Source organism: Microcebus murinus, chromosome 13 (assembly GCF_040939455.1).
Source record: "Microcebus murinus isolate Inina chromosome 13, M.murinus_Inina_mat1.0, whole genome shotgun sequence".
In the NCBI taxonomy this organism is placed as follows: domain Eukaryota; kingdom Metazoa; phylum Chordata; class Mammalia; order Primates; family Cheirogaleidae; genus Microcebus; species Microcebus murinus.
In genome coordinates, this window is record NC_134116.1 from 81,347,195 (window position 1) to 81,364,856 (window position 17,662).

At 41.7% G+C, this 17,662-nt stretch overlaps 1 protein-coding gene across 7 annotated transcripts in view; it reads left to right on the forward strand.

Annotated features, from left to right (window-relative positions):
• Nucleotides 1-5,483: 5,483 nt before the first annotated feature.
• The window catches only part of PSPC1 (paraspeckle component 1), an 86,034-nt gene continuing 73,855 nt past the window's right edge, over nt 5,484-17,662 (forward strand). For 6 of the 7 annotated variants that reach the window (XR_012922504.1, XR_012922506.1, XR_012922507.1 and 3 more), the window contains exons 1-2: nt 5,484-6,303; nt 7,893-8,194. Coding sequence is in view for 2 of the 7 variants with exons in the window: in XM_076009569.1 (XP_075865684.1) it covers nt 5,938-6,303; nt 7,893-8,194 (668 nt within the window). In the remaining 5 variants the exon portion in view is untranslated. The remainder of the gene's footprint in view (nt 6,304-7,892; nt 8,195-17,662) is intronic. The other variant, XM_012778618.3, reaches the window with a different exon arrangement.

Consider the following 17,662-nt stretch of genomic DNA (forward strand, 5'->3'; position numbering starts at 1 on the left):
ACTGAGCCCAGGAGTTTGAGGTTGCTGTGAGCTAAGCTGACACCAGGGCACTCACTCTAGCCTGGGCAACAAAGTGAGACTCTGTCTCAAAAAATAAAATGAATACATAAATAAATTCTCATTTGCCCTTGTTTTATTCAGAATTTAGCCCAAAAGACCCCAGTGCAGTGGTCCCTATACCTATCTTTTTTTTTTTTTTCTTCTTCTTAACGTGAACAGAAATACAGAATCTATATCTATCTTGATGGACCTGAATAAAAGTCTCTTCAACAAGTATCATTGAATAGATTTTTCTTTTTTTAGTGGCAGGGCAGTCTCTCTGTCTTCATCTTGTAATGACCAGTAATAACTTTTTCTTTCACAGAATCTAGATCCTGAACTTTTTTTTTTTTTTTAATTTATTTTTTTGAGACAGAGTCTCACTTTGCTGCCCAGGCTAGAGTGAGTGCCGTGGCGTCAGCCTAGCTCACAGCAACCTCAAACTCCTGGGCTCACACAATCCTCCTGCCTCAGCCTCCCGAGTAGCTGGGACTACAGGCATGCACCACCATGCCCAGCTAATTTTTTCTATATATATTAGTTGACCAATTAATTTCTTTCTATTTTTTAGTAGAGACAGGGTCTCGCTCTTGCTCAGGCTGGTTTCGAACTCCTGACCTCGAGTAATCCGCGCGCCTTGGCCTCCCAGAGTGCTAGGATTACAGGCGTGAGCCTCCGGGCCCGGCCCTAGATCCTAAACTTTGGGGGAATCTCCCACATTTCCCCAAAGAGTATTTTTGTATTGTTTTGTTTTGCCAGAGCCAAGAGCAGCTTTCTGGGCTCAGACCACACTACCCTTGAGCTTGGCTCCTTGGCATGCTGGGTACTTTTGAGCTGAAAGAGGCAGAGAAAGTCACCCTCTGACCTTCTGCCAAACTCCTGTATCCACTTTGTCCCTCAAAGCAGGCCATATAATCTAGAAAGGTCAACCTGTGACTTACCTCCTCTCAAAGTAGGTCATAGGACCCATAAGTGACATACCTCCTTCCTCATACCTAGAGGAAAGGAATGCTACACAGAGAGGCCAAGAAGAACCTGGGCAAAAAGGCCTTGTTGAGCTCCCGCCTGATTTATTACCATTAGGTCATATACCTTTTTGTTTAGTCACATTTCTGCATAACTATGCACTTCTTTCATTAGACTTAGCATAGAAATATACATCTTTCCCTGGGTCTTTATTTCTGAAGGCTTCTATGTCATGTACAACTTTGCTAAATAAGTTTGTTATGCTTTTCTTTTGTTGATCTATATTTTGTTATAGGGGTGTCAGCCACGACTCTTGTCAACTGAAGAATCAGGGGTGCTGCTAAACATTCCCTCACAACAAAAAAACATCTGGCTCAAAGCGTTAGTAGTGCCGAGACTTAGAGAACCTACTGTAACTGCCAATTGAAACATGAAATGAAATGAAAGGCTTTCCAGAGGTTTCCGTTTAACTCTTGGAGAAGAAAGCCTAACAGCAGTGAGTGAGGGAAGGAATAATGAGGCATGTCCAGCCTCCCAGGCCATCATGGCTGGGTTTTCAGGTTTTCAGGTTTCTCTAGAGTCCCTTTGTAGGGGTGCTTAGGACTTTTTTATTTCTCACAACACATCTGGGGCACCTGCTGTGTGAGGTCTCACCAGGAAATGAGTGTAGCTGAAGAAGAGAGGGGGACGGAGGCTTGTGGTTCTCCAACACACCGAAGTCAGGACAGAGGACCGAGGAGGGGCCAGTGAGGAGGAAAGAACGCAAGAGAGTGTGACAGTACCAGAGAAGGAACAGTGTTTTAGGAAGGGGGAAGGAAAGTGATCAATAATAACAGCACCACCTAACATTTATGATGCCAGAAAATTTTCCAAGGACTTTAATTAATTAAGCATTTACTGACTCTGTCAAGTAGGTAGTCCAGTTCATAGATGACAAAACCGAGGCACAGTTCTACAATGTTGAGTGCTGGTGAAAAGTTGCGTAGAGCAAGGGCGGAGACCTGACAGTGGGGTCTGACGAAGTGGAGGACGTTGCTGACTGTGACAAGAGAGGTTTCAGAAGAATGGAATGATGGCAGTAGAAATCTCATTAGTGTGATTTAAGGAGGAAATAGGTGATGACCAAGTGGAGACATAAAGTGAAAACACTTCTCTTTCTTTTTTCTTTCTATTTTTTTAGAGACAGGGTCTTGCCATGTTGCCCAGACTGGCCTTGGACTCCTGCCTTCCCAGTAGCTGGGACTATAGACATGCACCACCATGACTGGCTCTTTCTTTTTTTTTTTTTTTTTTTGAGACAGAGTCTCACTTTGTTGTCCAGGCTAGAGTGAGTGCCGTGGCGTCAGCCTAGCTCACAGCAACCTCAATCTCCTGGGCTTGAGTGATCCTTCTGCCTCAGCCTCCCGAATAGCTGGGACTACAGGCATGTGCCACCATGCCCGGCTAATTTTTTTATATATATATCAGTTGGCCAATTAATTTCTTTCTATTTATAGTAGAGACGGGGTCTCGCTCTTGCTCAGGCTGGTTTTGAACTCCTGACCTTGAGCAATCCGCCCGCCTCGGCCTCCCAAGAGCTAGGATTACAGGCGTGAGCCACAGCGCCCGGCCTGGCTCTTTCTTTTTTAAAGAGGAAAAGAAATAGTAGACAAAGGAAAACATGAGGTCTAAAGAGGATCATTTATTTCCTTTTTTTTTTTTTTTTAAAAAGAAAGATCAGCAGTTTGTTTTGCAGAATAGTCAAATACAGATCAAAAAACTTTTTATTGCTGGGCGCGGTGGCTCACGCCTGTAATCCTAGCACTCTGGGAGGCCGAGGTGGGTGGATTGCTTGAGGTCAGGAGTTCAAAACCAGCCTGAGCAAGTGTGAGACCCCATCTCTACTATAAATAGAAAGAAATTAATTGGCCAACTAATATATATAGAAAAAATTAGCCGGGCATGGTGGTGCATGCCTGTAGTCCCAGCTACTCGGGAGGCTGAGGCAGCAGGATTACTTAAGCCCAGGAGTTTGAGGTTGCTGTGAGCTAGGCTGACACCATGGCACTCACTCTAGCCTGGGCAACAAAGCGAGACTCTGTCTCAAAAAACAAAACAAAACAAAACAAAACAAAACTTATTATTCAGGAAGGTGATTAGAGTAGTGTCGAAGGAAAGTACTTGGCGAGAAGATGGCATTCCATGGACAGTGAGAGGGCTGGACTTAGAGTGGAGCATTGGCAGGTTGTTCAGTGTAACAGGAAGGAAGGCAGAGCAGGCAGCTATAGGCAGGAGTAGGCTGGTAGATTCTGTACTGATAGGATGAGGTCATTTTATCTAATTGTATCTTTTTTTTACAGTGAAATAAAATACATTATCAGCTATGAGTGAGGCAGAGGAAGAGTGTTGGTCTGAGAAGAGAGAAAATAGTGTATGTGAAACAGTTGCTTAGGAAAGTAGGCAAGTGAAATAACTAGGTGCTGAGGTCCCACCTGATATTTGTGGTAACAAATTTATTTAATTAATCAATTATTTATGTATTTATTTTTGAGACAGAGTCTCACTTTGTCGCCTGGGCTAGAGTGCCGTGGCGTCAGCCTAGCTCACAGCAACCTCAAACTCCTGGGCTCAAGCAATCCTCCTGCCTCAGCCTCCCGAGTAGCTGGGACTACAGGCATGTGCCACCATGCCCAGCTAATTTTTTTTACATAATTTTAGTTGGCCAATTAATTTCGTTTTATTTTTAGTAGAGACAAGGTCTCGTTTTTGATCAGCTGGTTTTGAACTCCTAACCTTAAGCGATCTGCCCGCCTCAGCCTCCCAGAGTGCTAGGATTACAGGCATGAGCCACCTCCCCCGGCCTGTGGTAACAAATTTAGAGAGCGTTCAGGGAGAGTAGGGAGGGAAATTGAACGTGAGGGTGACTTTGCATTGGCATGAGTTTTTTGGAGATCGGATATTTGTCAGAGGAAGGAGGGGAAATGGTCTGGAAGTTGGAAGGGATCAAGGAGAAATGTCATGTGATCTACTCTCAAGTCCTGTGACACATGAGATGTAGGAGAAAACACATTCCCTTCTAGACAGGGCTGCAGGGGAAGCAATTCTCAGAGGGAAACCATGTTCCAGTTAAAGTAGGAAAGTAAGGGAGGAAGAAGTTAAGGGTAGGGGATTTTGCTGATGACAGAGTGAATTTACAAGGACACAGTACAGTAGAAGGCTTTGGAGCACCTGGGAGGGGTGGGAGCAATTGGATCAGATTCAGGAATGTACAGAGCTTTATGTGAATCTGCAGGATTAGAATTTGGGTGGTGACTGTGGTAAATAGGGATTAGCTTTGATTGTGTTTTATTTTTATTTTGGGGGGTAGTCTTAACATTTTTTGTTTAATGTACAAATGTAGTACTATTCACCCTTTTAGTGCATATACTGAGTTTTGACATATGCCTACAATTGTGTAGTCACTGCCACAATCAAGATGTAGTTCCAACATTCCAAAAACCTCCCAGCGTCCCTGTGTAGTCAACTCCTCCTCACTCCCCAGTTCCTGGCAACTACTGATCTGTGTTCTGTAGCTGTTTTTGCCTTCTCCAGAATGTCATATAGACAGTATGTAACCTTTGGAGTTATAGTGATACTACTGGTATTAGTAATTTATTCTTTTTTATTGTTGACTAGTATTGTATGATATGGATATGCCACTGTTTTATTCACCAGTGAAAGGGCATTTGAGTCGTTACTGGTTTTTGTTGATTACAAAGCCCCTGTAAACATTTGTATAAGGTTTTTGTGTGAATACATGTTTTGATTCCACTTGGATAAATACTTAGGAATGGGATTGCTATTGTAAAGTAAGCAAAACGTTAACTTTGTAACTGCTGAACCGTTTAGCAGAGTGATTTTAAGTTCATTTCTTTTTAACACTCATTGAGGAGTTACCATGTGCTAGGAGCCCAACGGGATGGAATGGAGTAGTTATGACAACACATTTATTTCATAGAATTAGACTGTTTAATTAGGCATTATAATAAAACTTTTGTCTTGAGGCTGGGCGCGGTGGCTCACGCTTGTAATCCTAGCTCTCTGGGAGGCGGAGGCAGGGCGGATCGTTTGAGTTCAGGAGTTCGAAACCAACCTGAGCAAGAGCGAGACCCCGTCTCTACTATAAATATAGAAAGAAATTAATTGGCCAACTAATATATATACAAAAAAATTAGCCGGGCATGGTGGCACATGCCTGTAGTCCCAGCTACTCGGGAGGCTGAGGCAGAAGGATCGCTTGAGCCCAGGAGTTTGAGGTTGCTGTGAGCTAGGCTGACGCCACAGGCACTCACTCTAGCCTGGGCAACAAAGTGAGACTGTCTCAAAAAAAAAAAAAACTTTTGTCTTGAAATAGACGTAAAAGTGTTTTTAAGTTACTGGGAAATGTCTTGTTACCTAATGCAACGTACAAAAAAGATGCATGTTTTCAATTTCCCATAGTCATTGAAAATTGAGCTCGATACTTAAAAAGGGTAAAGATGTTCCCCAAATCATTGTATTTTCACACAATTCTTCATACATCACATAATTTGTCCCAAGAGTACATGCAACAGACACATTTTAGGAGGATAGGAGGGGCATTTCTCCCTCCCAAGAAGAGGCCTGGCCAGTAGTTGGGCTTCCAACGTTGTGCGCTTGCGCAACGCGTTCCGTTGGCGCCCGGAATGCGCAGGCGCTCCGGCGCCGGCCTTTGCGGGTGGGCGGGGCCTGCATTGGCGTCTCTTCTTCCAACTGCAGCCTGTGGCAGCGCCATTTTGAACGTGCGGCTGCCGCGGGCGAGAGTCGCGGGAGGCAGGGCTGCTGGCGCGCCTATCTTGCCGTCTCCGACTCTTCTCCGTTTCCAAAGATACACGTAGAGACGTGTACGTGTATACAGGCCGGCCCGTATCCGGTGTCCGAGGCGAACTCCCTAAGATGATGTTAAGAGGGAACCTGAAGCAAGTGCGCATTGAGAAAAACCCGGCCCGCCTTCGCGCCCTCGAGTCGGCGGCGGGCGAGAGCGAGCCGGCGGCGGCGGCGGCCATGGCGCTCGCGCTGGCGGGGGACCCGGCGCAGCCCGCGCCCGCGGAGGACCACCCGGACGAGGAGATGGGCTTCACCATCGACATCAAGAGCTTCCTCAAGCCGGGCGAGAAGACGTACACGCAGCGCTGCCGCCTCTTCGTGGGGAACCTGCCCACCGACATCACCGAGGAGGACTTCAAGAGGCTCTTCGAGCGCTACGGCGAGCCCAGCGAGGTCTTCATCAACCGCGACCGCGGCTTCGGCTTCATCCGCCTGGTGAGTGTCGGGCCGCCCGCGCGAGGGGACGAACAAAGGAGCCGTCGGCGGGGCCGGGCCGGGGGCCCGGGCCCCCGAGTGGTCCTGCGGCCTGTGTCAGCCGCGGCGCCCGGGCCCTGCGTCCCCCCGGTGCGGGGCTGGCCGCTTTCCCGGCTCGGCGCCGTGGCGTTCCGTGTCGGGCGCGCGGCCCGCGGCCTCCTGCGCTTCCGCGTTGCCGGCGTTTCTGCTTTGCGGTGACTGCGGGCCTGCCGGCGCGCGCCCCTCTGCCCTGCCCGCGTGGTGGGGGCTGCGGGGTTCCCCTGCGCCCCCCACTGAGGTCGTGGGGAGGGAGGGGCGGCGTTCCGGGGCGAGAATTCTTCCAGGCAAGATTGTGTCGTAAAGGAAACAAATTGGGTTTGACTTTGGAACAGAAGCTACTGGACGTGAGGGACTGGATAGCAGACCTGCTTCTTAAATAATTATTCAGATCATCTCCTTCTTCTCAACCGGACTTGCGTGCGTTTAAGGCTCCACCGCTTCTCACCTCGGCGCAGCCCGCTATGTACCTTAAACTGCCAAGGTGCCCAAACTCTACTCGAGGAACACCAGTCTGCAGAATGGGACGGTGTTGAATTAAGTTTCTAATGTTTTGCCGCCCAGCCTTCTGGAGGTTTCCACGTTCTTCGATGATACTACTTAAATTCCTAATAATAGAATAATTATATATTTTACTCCCATTTAATCTAAATTTTTAAGTTTTCCAATACTTATTCAAAAACTCCATCTCCTTCGTATTTTTTAAAAATTTGAACAGTGAAGAGTTTACACTTACAGGACAAAATATCTACTTTTACTAGATTTTCCTGTGTGCTTTGTAGTGAATTCATCAGTGTCAGTTATACAACATTATTATATTTAGAAGCTGGATTTTTTTTCAAAGTATCTTTTTTTAGTGGAAGACATTTTTATGCAATAAGTTATTTTTTTGGTTGTCTTTTTAGTTTAGATCCTCAAATCTGATACTCGTTGCAGTTTGTGAAAACTTTCTTACTGGAACTTTCAAAATCGGGTTCTTTGTGGACAATGCAAAATCTTAATGTGTAGGGAAAATTGATTGTAATTAAACGATAAATGTATTTTTTAGTTTTTACAGATAATACAAAAGAGAAAAGTAAATAGGAAAGGAGATTTGTCTGGCAATGGGAGGTGGAATGTTAAGATATAAATATCAGAAACATGGAAAGTTTAGAGAATTTTTTCAATAGTAGTTTCTGGTAACTGGCACTTGTTCTCAAAAAGTAGTATGTCTTTTACTATATTAGATTTTAATACAGTTGATTTGAATATTGAACAGCTGGTAACTTGTTTATGAGCATTTAATCATTAGGTGATGACTTTTAACAAAAATAGGGTTGGGACTTTTTGTTTTTGTTTAAAATGATCTTGAATAGTTAATAAAAACCTTGTTGTACCAAAGTTAAAAGATACAAAACCAAAGTGATCCTATCAGCTATTTTCTAAAAGTATCCAGTTTTCCCTAGAATCAAATCACTGTTGTAAATTTTTTGTGTTACCATTATCTTTAAAAACTGGTTTTTCTTCTTAAAAAGGAATCCAGAACCCTGGCTGAAATTGCAAAAGCAGAGCTGGATGGCACCATTTTGAAGAGCAGACCTCTCCGAATTCGTTTTGCTACACATGGAGCAGCTCTAACTGTAAAGAACCTTTCTCCGGTTGTTTCCAATGAGCTTCTAGAGCAAGCATTTTCCCAGTTTGGCCCAGTAGAGAAAGCTGTTGTGGTTGTGGATGATCGTGGTAGAGCTACAGGAAAAGGTTTTGTAGAATTTGCAGCAAAACCTCCTGCTCGAAAGGCTCTTGAAAGATGTGGTGATGGGGCATTCCTGCTAACAACGTAAGTTTTAAATATCTTGTCCTTCTTCTATCCAGTTACTTGTGGGCTTCTTTCTGTCCTGGAATTCTGTCTTTGTTTGCAATTCATATTGATATATGTTAAGTAGGTGTTGAGTAATCTTCAATGAATATAAATAAGGAAATTTTCTGTACTGATAGGAATCAGAAGTTACGTACTTTCTTTAAACATCAGTGTACTGTTTCATAGTTGGATCTCAGGAATATTTTATATTATGATTTTCATTTAGCTTACTGAATGTCTATATGCAAAGCAAAATCTTATTAACTTAAAGTAACTCTTTAAGAAATTTTGGTCAACTTTATAGAGGCATAATTTACATATATTAAAAAGCATCTTAGCCGGGCGCGGTGGCTCACGCCTGTAATCCTAGCACTTTGGGAGGCTGAGGCGGGCGGATTGCTCAAGGTCAGGAGTTCGAAACCAGCCTGAGCAAGAGCGAGACCCCGTCTCTACTATAAATAAAAAGAAATTAATTGGCCAACTAATATATATATATAAAAATTAGCCAGGCATGGTGGCGCATGCCTGTAGTCCCAGCTACTCGGGAGGCTGAGGCAGCAGGATTGCTTGAGCCCAGGAGTTTGAGGTTGCTGTGAGCTAGGCTGATGCCACGGCACTCACTCTAGCCTGGGCAACAAGCGAGACTCTGTCTCAAAAAAAAAAAAAAAAAAAAAGCATCTTGGGGCCTGGCTTGGTGGCTCACCCCTGTAATCCTAGCACTCTGGGAGGCCAAGGTGGGTGGATTGCTTGAGGTCAGGAGTTCGAAACTAGCCTGAGTAAGAGTGAGACTCTGTCTCTACTAAAAATAGAAAGAAATTAATTGGCCAACTCTAATATATATAGAAAAAATTAGCCAGGCATGGTTGCATGAGCCTGTAGTCCCAGCTACTTGGGAGGCTGAGGCAGGAGGATGGCTTGGGCTCAGGAGTTTGAGGTTGCTGTGAGCTAGGCTGACGCCATGTCACTCACTCTAGCCTGGGCAACAAAGTGAGACCCTGTCTCAAAAAAAAAAAAAATGAAATCATATAGTATGTACTCTTCCATGTCGAGCTTTTCTTGCTTAGCATAATGTTGATGACATTCCATTCATATGGTGTATTCAGTATTTTGTTGCTTTTTATGGCTAACTCATTTTTCATTGTATGAACATAACAATAGTTTGTCCAGTGATATGTGGGTGGAAGTTTGAATTGTGTCTAAGTATTGGCCATTGTGAATAAAGCTACTGTGAACATTTATCTACAAGGCTTCTTGTGAACATTATGCTTTCAAGTGACTTGGGTAAATATTTAGAGGTAAATTGCTGTATGTTCAGCTCTCTAAGAAACTGCCAAAGTGTTTTCCAAAGTGGTTGTATCACTTAACATTCCCATAGCAATGAATGAGAGGCTTCTTGTTGCTCCATAAAATAACACTTGGTGTTTTTAGTATATTAGATACTATAGTTGGTGTAGGGGAATCTCATTGTGGTGTAAATTTTATTTTCCTGATGACTAGTGGTAAGCATATTTTCATGTGCATTTTGGCCAATTATATATTTTTTGTCTAAAGTTTTTTGCCCATTTAATTAAGTGGTTTGTCTTCTTACTGAATTATTAAATCTAGGTACATGTCTGTATTATGAATATTTCTTCTAGTCTGTGGCTTGCTTTTTAATTCTCATCATAGTGACCTTCAAAGAGCAGAGGTTTTTATATTTTGTGAAGTCCAGTTGTGATCAATTTTTTTATGGTTTGTGCTTTATATGCCCTTATGTGTTGTTTGCCTATCCTAAGATTGCAAAGCTTTTCTCATGTTTTCTTTAAAAATTTATAGCTTTTATATTTATACCTATCATATATTTTGAATATGATGTGAATTAAGAATTCCTTTTTCTTCATGTAGATCTCCAGTTGTTTCAGCACTTTTTTTTTTTTTTTTTTTTAGATTACACAAAGCAATTGCATGTTTCAGCACTATTAATTGAAAAGATTATGATTTCCCCCTTTGTTACCTTTGCACCTTTGTCATAAATTTGGGGAAAAAACTCTACACTCTCATTTCATTAATTGGTATGTCTATTCCCAAACTGCACTTACATAATTACCTGATTTATCATAAGTTTTGAAATCAGGTAGTATAAATCATCCAACTGTCTTCAAAATTTTTTTGACTAGTTAGGCTCTTTGAATTTCCTTATCGTGTGGTGCTGTCAGATATTGGTTGAGATCATTCAGATATTGTTTAGGGTATTGAAATAAAAAAATTTGTTTTCTGGCCCCATGGAGCTTAGTTTGGTGATTTGTAAAACCTTTTTCATTTGTTTTTAACTCTTAAGCATTCATACTAAAACTGAACTCAAGCTACATCTGCTGTTTTACAACGTAGCCAACTTTTTTCACTTTGGTCTTGTTACTTGTGCTGAGAGAATGCTCTCTCTCCAGATTGTTGAAAGTTTTTTCCATTTTATTCACACTTTGTTAAAAATGTTATCTTCTCCAAAAGTTGACTATTCTATCTTAAAATAGCCATCCTCTCTGCATTGTCACTGATGACTTATTCCCTAATTTAGTTTTCTTCCTAGCACTTACTGTTTTAATTCATATGTCTTTCTCTGCAAGTAGAATGTAAGCTCCATGAGGTCAGGGATTTATCTTGTTCAATAATATAATTTCAGCACCTGTCTTCTAATAATCCTTTGCCACACTGTATACTTGTGATAATTATTTCATGAAGAAACTAAACTAATAGTCAAGGCATGTGATTATTTATGTGATTATTTTTTTACATTGAAAGCTTTGATTAATTGGTGGTGGTTATATTGTGGGGGGAAAATTGGTGTTTTTTAAAGTCATAGCTAGGCTTGGTAAATATTTAACCATTTCTTATAGGTGGTTTTAAATAATTTAAAGACAATTTTTTTTTTTTTTTTTTTTTTGAGACAGAGTCTCTTTGTTGCCCAGGCTAGAGTTGAGTGCCATGGCATCAGCCTAGCTCGCAGCAACCTCAAACTCCTGGGCTCAAGCTTGGACTACAGGCATGTGCCACCATGCCCGGCTAATTTTTCTATATATATATTAGTTGGCCAATTGATTTTTTCCTATTTATAGTAGAGATGGGGTTTTGCTCTTGCTTCATGCTGGTTTCGAACTCCTGACCTCGAGCAGTCCTCCCGCCTCAGCCTCCCAGAGTGCTAGGATTACAGGCGTGAGCCACCGTGCCCAGCCTAAAGACAATTTTGAAGGAATGCACAAATCATGTTCTCTTGGATTTCTGCAGCAAATTTGGTTATTATTTGTTCCATTTTTCAGATGCGAAAATTGCCTCAGAGATGTTACTTGCTTATGGTTGTACGGCTATTAAGTTGTAGTAAGTTGCATTAGTTGTAATAGTTTAGCATGATGCCAAATTCCTTGCTTTTTTTGTTGTGGTCTCAGTGGAATGGTTTATTAGCCAGCAGACTCTCCTTGCTCAGGAACTTTGTTGCTTGTTAGATAAACTTGCTCATGGAACTCCAGGTGTTCTTTTCCCTGCTGTTATGCATAGTCATCCCAGCTGAAATGTTACCTCATGGAGAGAATTTCCCTGATGGCCTTATCTCAAGTGGATTCCCTCTGTTATTCTCTATGATAGCATTCTGTTTTTTTCCCTTCCTATCACTTAGGCTGGCTATTTTATTGTTTACTCACATATTTTTTTGTTTCTCTTAATTTATTCTATTTTTGGTAGAGATGAGATCTCACTTTTGCTCAGGCTGGTCTCAAACTCTTGACTCTAAGCAATCTTCCTGCCTCGGCCTCCCAGAGTGCTAGGATTATAGGCGTGAGCCACCGCGCCTGGCTAAATGTAACTGTTTTGTATAATCAAAATTTCTCTTGAAAATACAGTTGACCCTTGCATCAACACTGGCTTGAACTGCGAGGGTCTACTTTTAAGAGTTTTTCCAGAGACAGTTTTACCGAGTGTGCCTGCCTCTTCTACTTCCCTGCCTCTTCTGCCTCTGTCACCCCTGAGACAGCAAGACCAACTTCTCTTCTTCATCCTCCTCAGCCTCCTCAACGTGAAGATGATGAAGATGAAGACCTTTCTGTTGACCTGCTTCCATTTAATGAATAACAAATACACTTTTTCTTTTTTATGATTTTATTAATAACATTTTCTTTTCTATAGCTTACTTTATTGTAAGAATACAGCATAAAATACATATTAACATAACAAAATATGTGCCAGTCAACTGTTTGTGTTTTTTTTTTTTTTTTTTTTTTTTTTTTTTTTTTTGAGACAGAGTCTCGCTTTGTTGCCCAGGCTAGAGTGAGTGCCGTGGCATCAGCCTAGCTCACAGCAACCTCAAACTCCTGGGCTCGAGTGATCCTTCTGCCTCAGCCTCCCGGGTAGCTGGGACTACAGGCATGCGCCACCATGCCCGGCTAATTTATATATATATATATCAGTTGGCCAATTGATTTCTTTCTATTTATAGTAGAGACGGGGTCTCGCTCTTGCTCAGGCTGGTTTTGAACTCCTGACCTTGAGCAATCCGCCCGCCTCGGCCTCCCAAGAGCTAGGATTACAGGCGTGAGCCACAGCGCCCGGCCTATTGTTTTTTTTTTTTTTTTTTTTGAGACAGAGTCTCACTTTGTTGCCCAGGCTAGAGTGAGTGCCGTGGCGTTAGCCTAGCTCACAGCAACCTCAAACTCCTGGGCTCGAGCGATCCTTCTGCCTCAGCCTCCCGAGTAGCTGGGACTACAGGCATGCGCCACCATGCCCGGCTAATTTTTTTTATATATATATCAGTTGGCCAATTAATTTCTTTCTATTTATAGTAGAGACGGGTCTTGCTCTTGCTCAGGCTGGTTTTGAACTCCTGACCTTGAGCAATCCGCCCGTCTCAGCCTCCCAAGAGCTAGGATTACAGGCGTGAGCCACTGCACCCGGCCCCAGTCAACTGTTTGTTATTGGTAAGGCTCCTGGTCAACAGTAGGCTGTTAGTTAAATTTTAGGGGAGTCAAAAGTGATAAGTGGATTTTTGACTGTGCAGGAGGTTGATGCCTCTAACCTCTGTGTTGTTTGAAGGTCAAGTTGCTGTAAAATGCTGTATACTCTACGTGGTTTTGAGTAAATAGCGTTATACAGTATGTATTATGAACATAATATGCAAAAGTGTGTGTAAATTACATTTTTATGCTATTTTGACATTAAAAAAGAGGCAGACAAATGGGAAAGAATAGGAAAATTGAACTTTCCTCTATGATGACAATGCTATACCCACATCTTTAAACATTAGAATCACACTAGAGCATTAGAAATGCTCACACTCTAGAGCTACATAGAAATTGCGTAGGCATAATGATAAGCATTCACATAGTGAAATTATTTTCTCTCTAGCTGCAGCTGCTTTTTTTTTCTTTCAAAGATTATTATTGCAGGCCGGGCGCGGTGGCTCACGCCTGTAATCCTAGCACTCTGGGAGGCCAAGGCGGGCGGATTGCTCAAGGTCAGGAGTTGGAAACCAGCTTGAGCAAGAGCAAGACCCCATCTCTACTATAAATAGAAAGAAATTAATTGGCCAAATAATATATTTAGAAAAAATTAGCCGGCATGGTGGCGCATGCCTGTAGTTCCAGCTACTCGGGAGGCTGAGGCAGGAGGATTGCTTGAGCCAGGAGTTTGAGGTTGCTGTGAGCTAGGCTGACGCCATGGCACTCACTCTAGCCTGGGTAACAAAGCAAGACTCTGTCTCAAAAAAAAATAAAAAATAAAAAAAAAATAAAGATTATTGCATGTTGAGTTAAATGAAGAGAGAGTGATCTGTTTTTTACCATTTTCCAACTGGTATTCTAAAAATGTTGGGGTTGTTGCCACAAAAACAGAAAAATATGTTTCAGTTTCATTTAAGAAAGTAAATTTTCCCTTTAAAACAACCCTTAAAATTAACTTAAATAGTGCATTTTAATGTAGAATAGTGTAAAGCCTGTATATGTCTAGCAAGGGAGGGATATGGCTTGTATGGCCTTATTTTCTCAGCTGAATACTGTTAGCCACTTGGCCATCATACAGTTTTCATATTGGTTTCAGTATTAATCTAATAGTATTAAGTGTTCCAATGTGGCAGCCACCACCATCCAGGGCGTTATCTTGGCCAAGCTCTCCATGGTTGCTGTGCAGCAAGGCTACTAGGGGAATCAGCAAACTCTGTACCATTTCTTGCGAGGTGACTGGTTGCTGTGGCTCTTTGCTGGTGTGCCTCATTCCCTGGCAAAGTTGCCCAGGTGGCAGTGCAGCCTCCGGGCAAAGTGTAGCAGTAGTATTAGTTTAACACCCATACCCTCTACCCACATGTGTTAATTGTTAGCATTTTGCCACCTTTTTTTCACGCTATATATACACAAATTTTGGTGTATCATTTGAGTCAGCTATAATTGGCATACTTTATCTCTGAATATGGTATCTGACATATATCTCTTAAGATTGTCTTATATAGCCACATTACAGTTGTCACATGAGGAAATTTGCATTCAATACTGTTATCTGACATATAGTCCATATTTAAATTTCCCCCACTGCCAGTAATATACCCTTTATAGCTGTTTTTTTCAATCTAGTCATCAATGAAGAATCACACATTAAATTTCATTATCATGTCTTAATTTTCTTTTATCTAGAATAGTTCCTCATATGACAGAAATGTTAGTGTCATGACTTTGGCATTTTTGAAGAGTCCAGGATACTTGTTTTGCAGAATGTCTTTCAATTTGGATTTGTTTTCTTCTTAGGCTTTTGAGAGTTTTTACTGTTAGCTTTCTTATTGTAGCTTTCTGGGAGAGAACACTGCTAGATGTTTGAGACTTTTCCCCCTTTATATCACTACCTGTTTTATTAACTTTAGGATGATTGCTTTTTGATAAACCCAAGAATTTTTCCTTATTAATTAGTATCCTTTTTATAAAGTGAAGTTTTTCTTGTGGTTTATTTCTCATGTCATTAAAGATTCTGTATAGTATTTCTTTATAATTATGCCTGATTTACCTGTTCCTCTATGGGTAGGCATTTAGAGTTTTTCCCTTTATTATTATAATAGGTAAAGTATTGATAAACACTGTAGTATTTAATATTTGGTCACCCTTTGTTTTCTGGTTATAGATTTCTTTTTTTTTTTTTTTTTTTTTATTTTTTTTTTTTTCTTTTACTTGTTGAATTCTCACCAACATAGATTTCTTTTTACAACATGCTTAATTCATTATATTTCTTGTCTAAAAATGCTATGTAGCTGAGCCGGGCGCGGTGGCTCACGCCTGTAATCCTAGCACTCTGGGAGGCTGAGGCGGGTGGATTGCTCAAGGTCAGGAGTTCAAAACCAGCCTGAGTGAGACCCCGTCTCTACCATAAAAATAGAAAGAAATTAATTGGCCAACTAATATATATAATATAAAAATCAGCCGGGCATGGTGGCGCATGCCTGTAGTCCCAGCTACTTGGGAGGCTGAGGCAGGAGGATGGCTTGAGCCCAGGAGTTTGAGGTTGCTGTGAGCTAGGCTGACACCACGGCACTCACTCTAGCCTGGGCAAGAAAGCGAGACTCTATCTCAAAAAAAAAAAAAAAAAAAAAAAAATGCTATGTAATGGCTACAGCTAGAGCCCTGGGTTCTTTGCGCATGATTCTGGTGTGTGTCTTTACGAAATGGTCTGTGAATTCCTGATAGGGAGACTTGATGAACACATTTCTTATCTGAGATTAGGGGTGAGGTAGCTGTAGATCTTGGAGATGCATCAAAGGTGACTTTGGTGAAGTTGCCCGGGGTGTCAGTCCAGTTCCTGGCCAACGTGTAGCAGTTGTAATACTGGCCATCAGCAGAAGCTTCTTGACCATAGGGGCCCAGACAGTGGCAGTGTCTCTGGGGGTAGAGATGAGGCAAAACAACACAGAGCCACAGCGGCTAGTCACCTTGCAAGGAATGGTCTGGCATTCCCCCAGTAGACTTGACTCACAGCCACCATGGAGGTCTTGGCCAGGATGATGACCCCCCCTGGATGGTGGTGGCTACCACATTGGAACACTTAAAACTCAGACTGTGCATGAAACAGGTGCTGCTAAAAGAGAAAGCTAAAAAATATGAAAAAAGTATTAAAAAATTTTTAAAAAATAGGCTGGGCTCCGTGGCTCACGCCTGTAATCCTAGCACTCTGGAAGGCTGAGGCAGGCTGATTACTCGAGTTCAGGAGTTCGAAACCAGGCTGAGCAAGGGCGAGACCCCGTCTCTACTACAAAGAGAAAGAAATTAATTGACCAACTAAAAATATATACAAAAAATTAGCCAGGCAATGTGGCTCGTGCCTGTAGTCCCAGCTACTCTGGAGGCTGAGGCAGAAGGATTGCTTGAGCCCAGGAGGTTGCTGTGAGCTAGGCTGACGCCACAGCATTCTAGTCCAGGCAACAGAGTGAGACTCTGTCTCAAACAAACAAACAAACAAACAAACAAACAAAAAAAGACAAAGCAAAACTTCAAAGAAACTATTGTATTGGCAAAGATTTAAAAATACCCAGGGAATAAAAATGAAGCCACATGAGTGTTTTTATAGCTCCTAGTGCTAATGAAAAGTGATTATTTTGTTTCTGGAAGGGATTTAGCTACTAAGTATTAAAACCTTAAGATTTTTGTGCTGGGCAGTGGCTCATGGCTGTAATCCCAGCACTTTGGGATGCTGAAGTTGATGGGATGGCTTGAGAATAGGAATTTGAGACCACCCTCAGCATCACCAGCCCTATAAAACCTTAAGATTCTTTGATTCATTAATATAATGGATATATATTTTAAGTAAATAATTTGACTTGCAGTTCTGGTGTATCACTTTATTTCTGGTTTATCACTTCTGATAAAATTTTGGACAATTTAAAATTAATATGTAATTGGTCAAAAGTATACTTACTATGGATTACTATGTAATTATTTCCCAAAGAATGTTACATGACACTGGAGAATGCAACACTCATAGTAATAGTATTTTTTAAAAAGGAAGATATACCATAGAGACTAAAAGTAGACTAGTGGTTTCCAGAGGCTCAGGGCAGGGGAACTTACAGGTAGTTAACTGCTAATGGGTTCAGAATTTCTTTTGGGGGTGATGAAAATGTTCTGGATTTAGATTTTGATGATTGTACACACTAAAGAACCACTGACTTACATAGTTTACAAGGGGGAATTTTGTGGTACATGAATTATATCTCAATAAAAATACAAATAAATTACAACTCTAAATTGGCAGGGCATTCTGCTATGCACATGTGCTGCGTAACAACTCTTAAATTTTTATTTTTTAGAACATAAAACTTTCATTGAGCAAGCAGAAAGAGAAAGGATGTAAAACTAGATGTGTGCTATGTTCCTAATAATGTGTTAATGAAGTGATTATAAAAAAAGACTGGAGGCTGGGTATGGTGGCTCATGCCTGTAATCCTAGTACTCTGGGAGG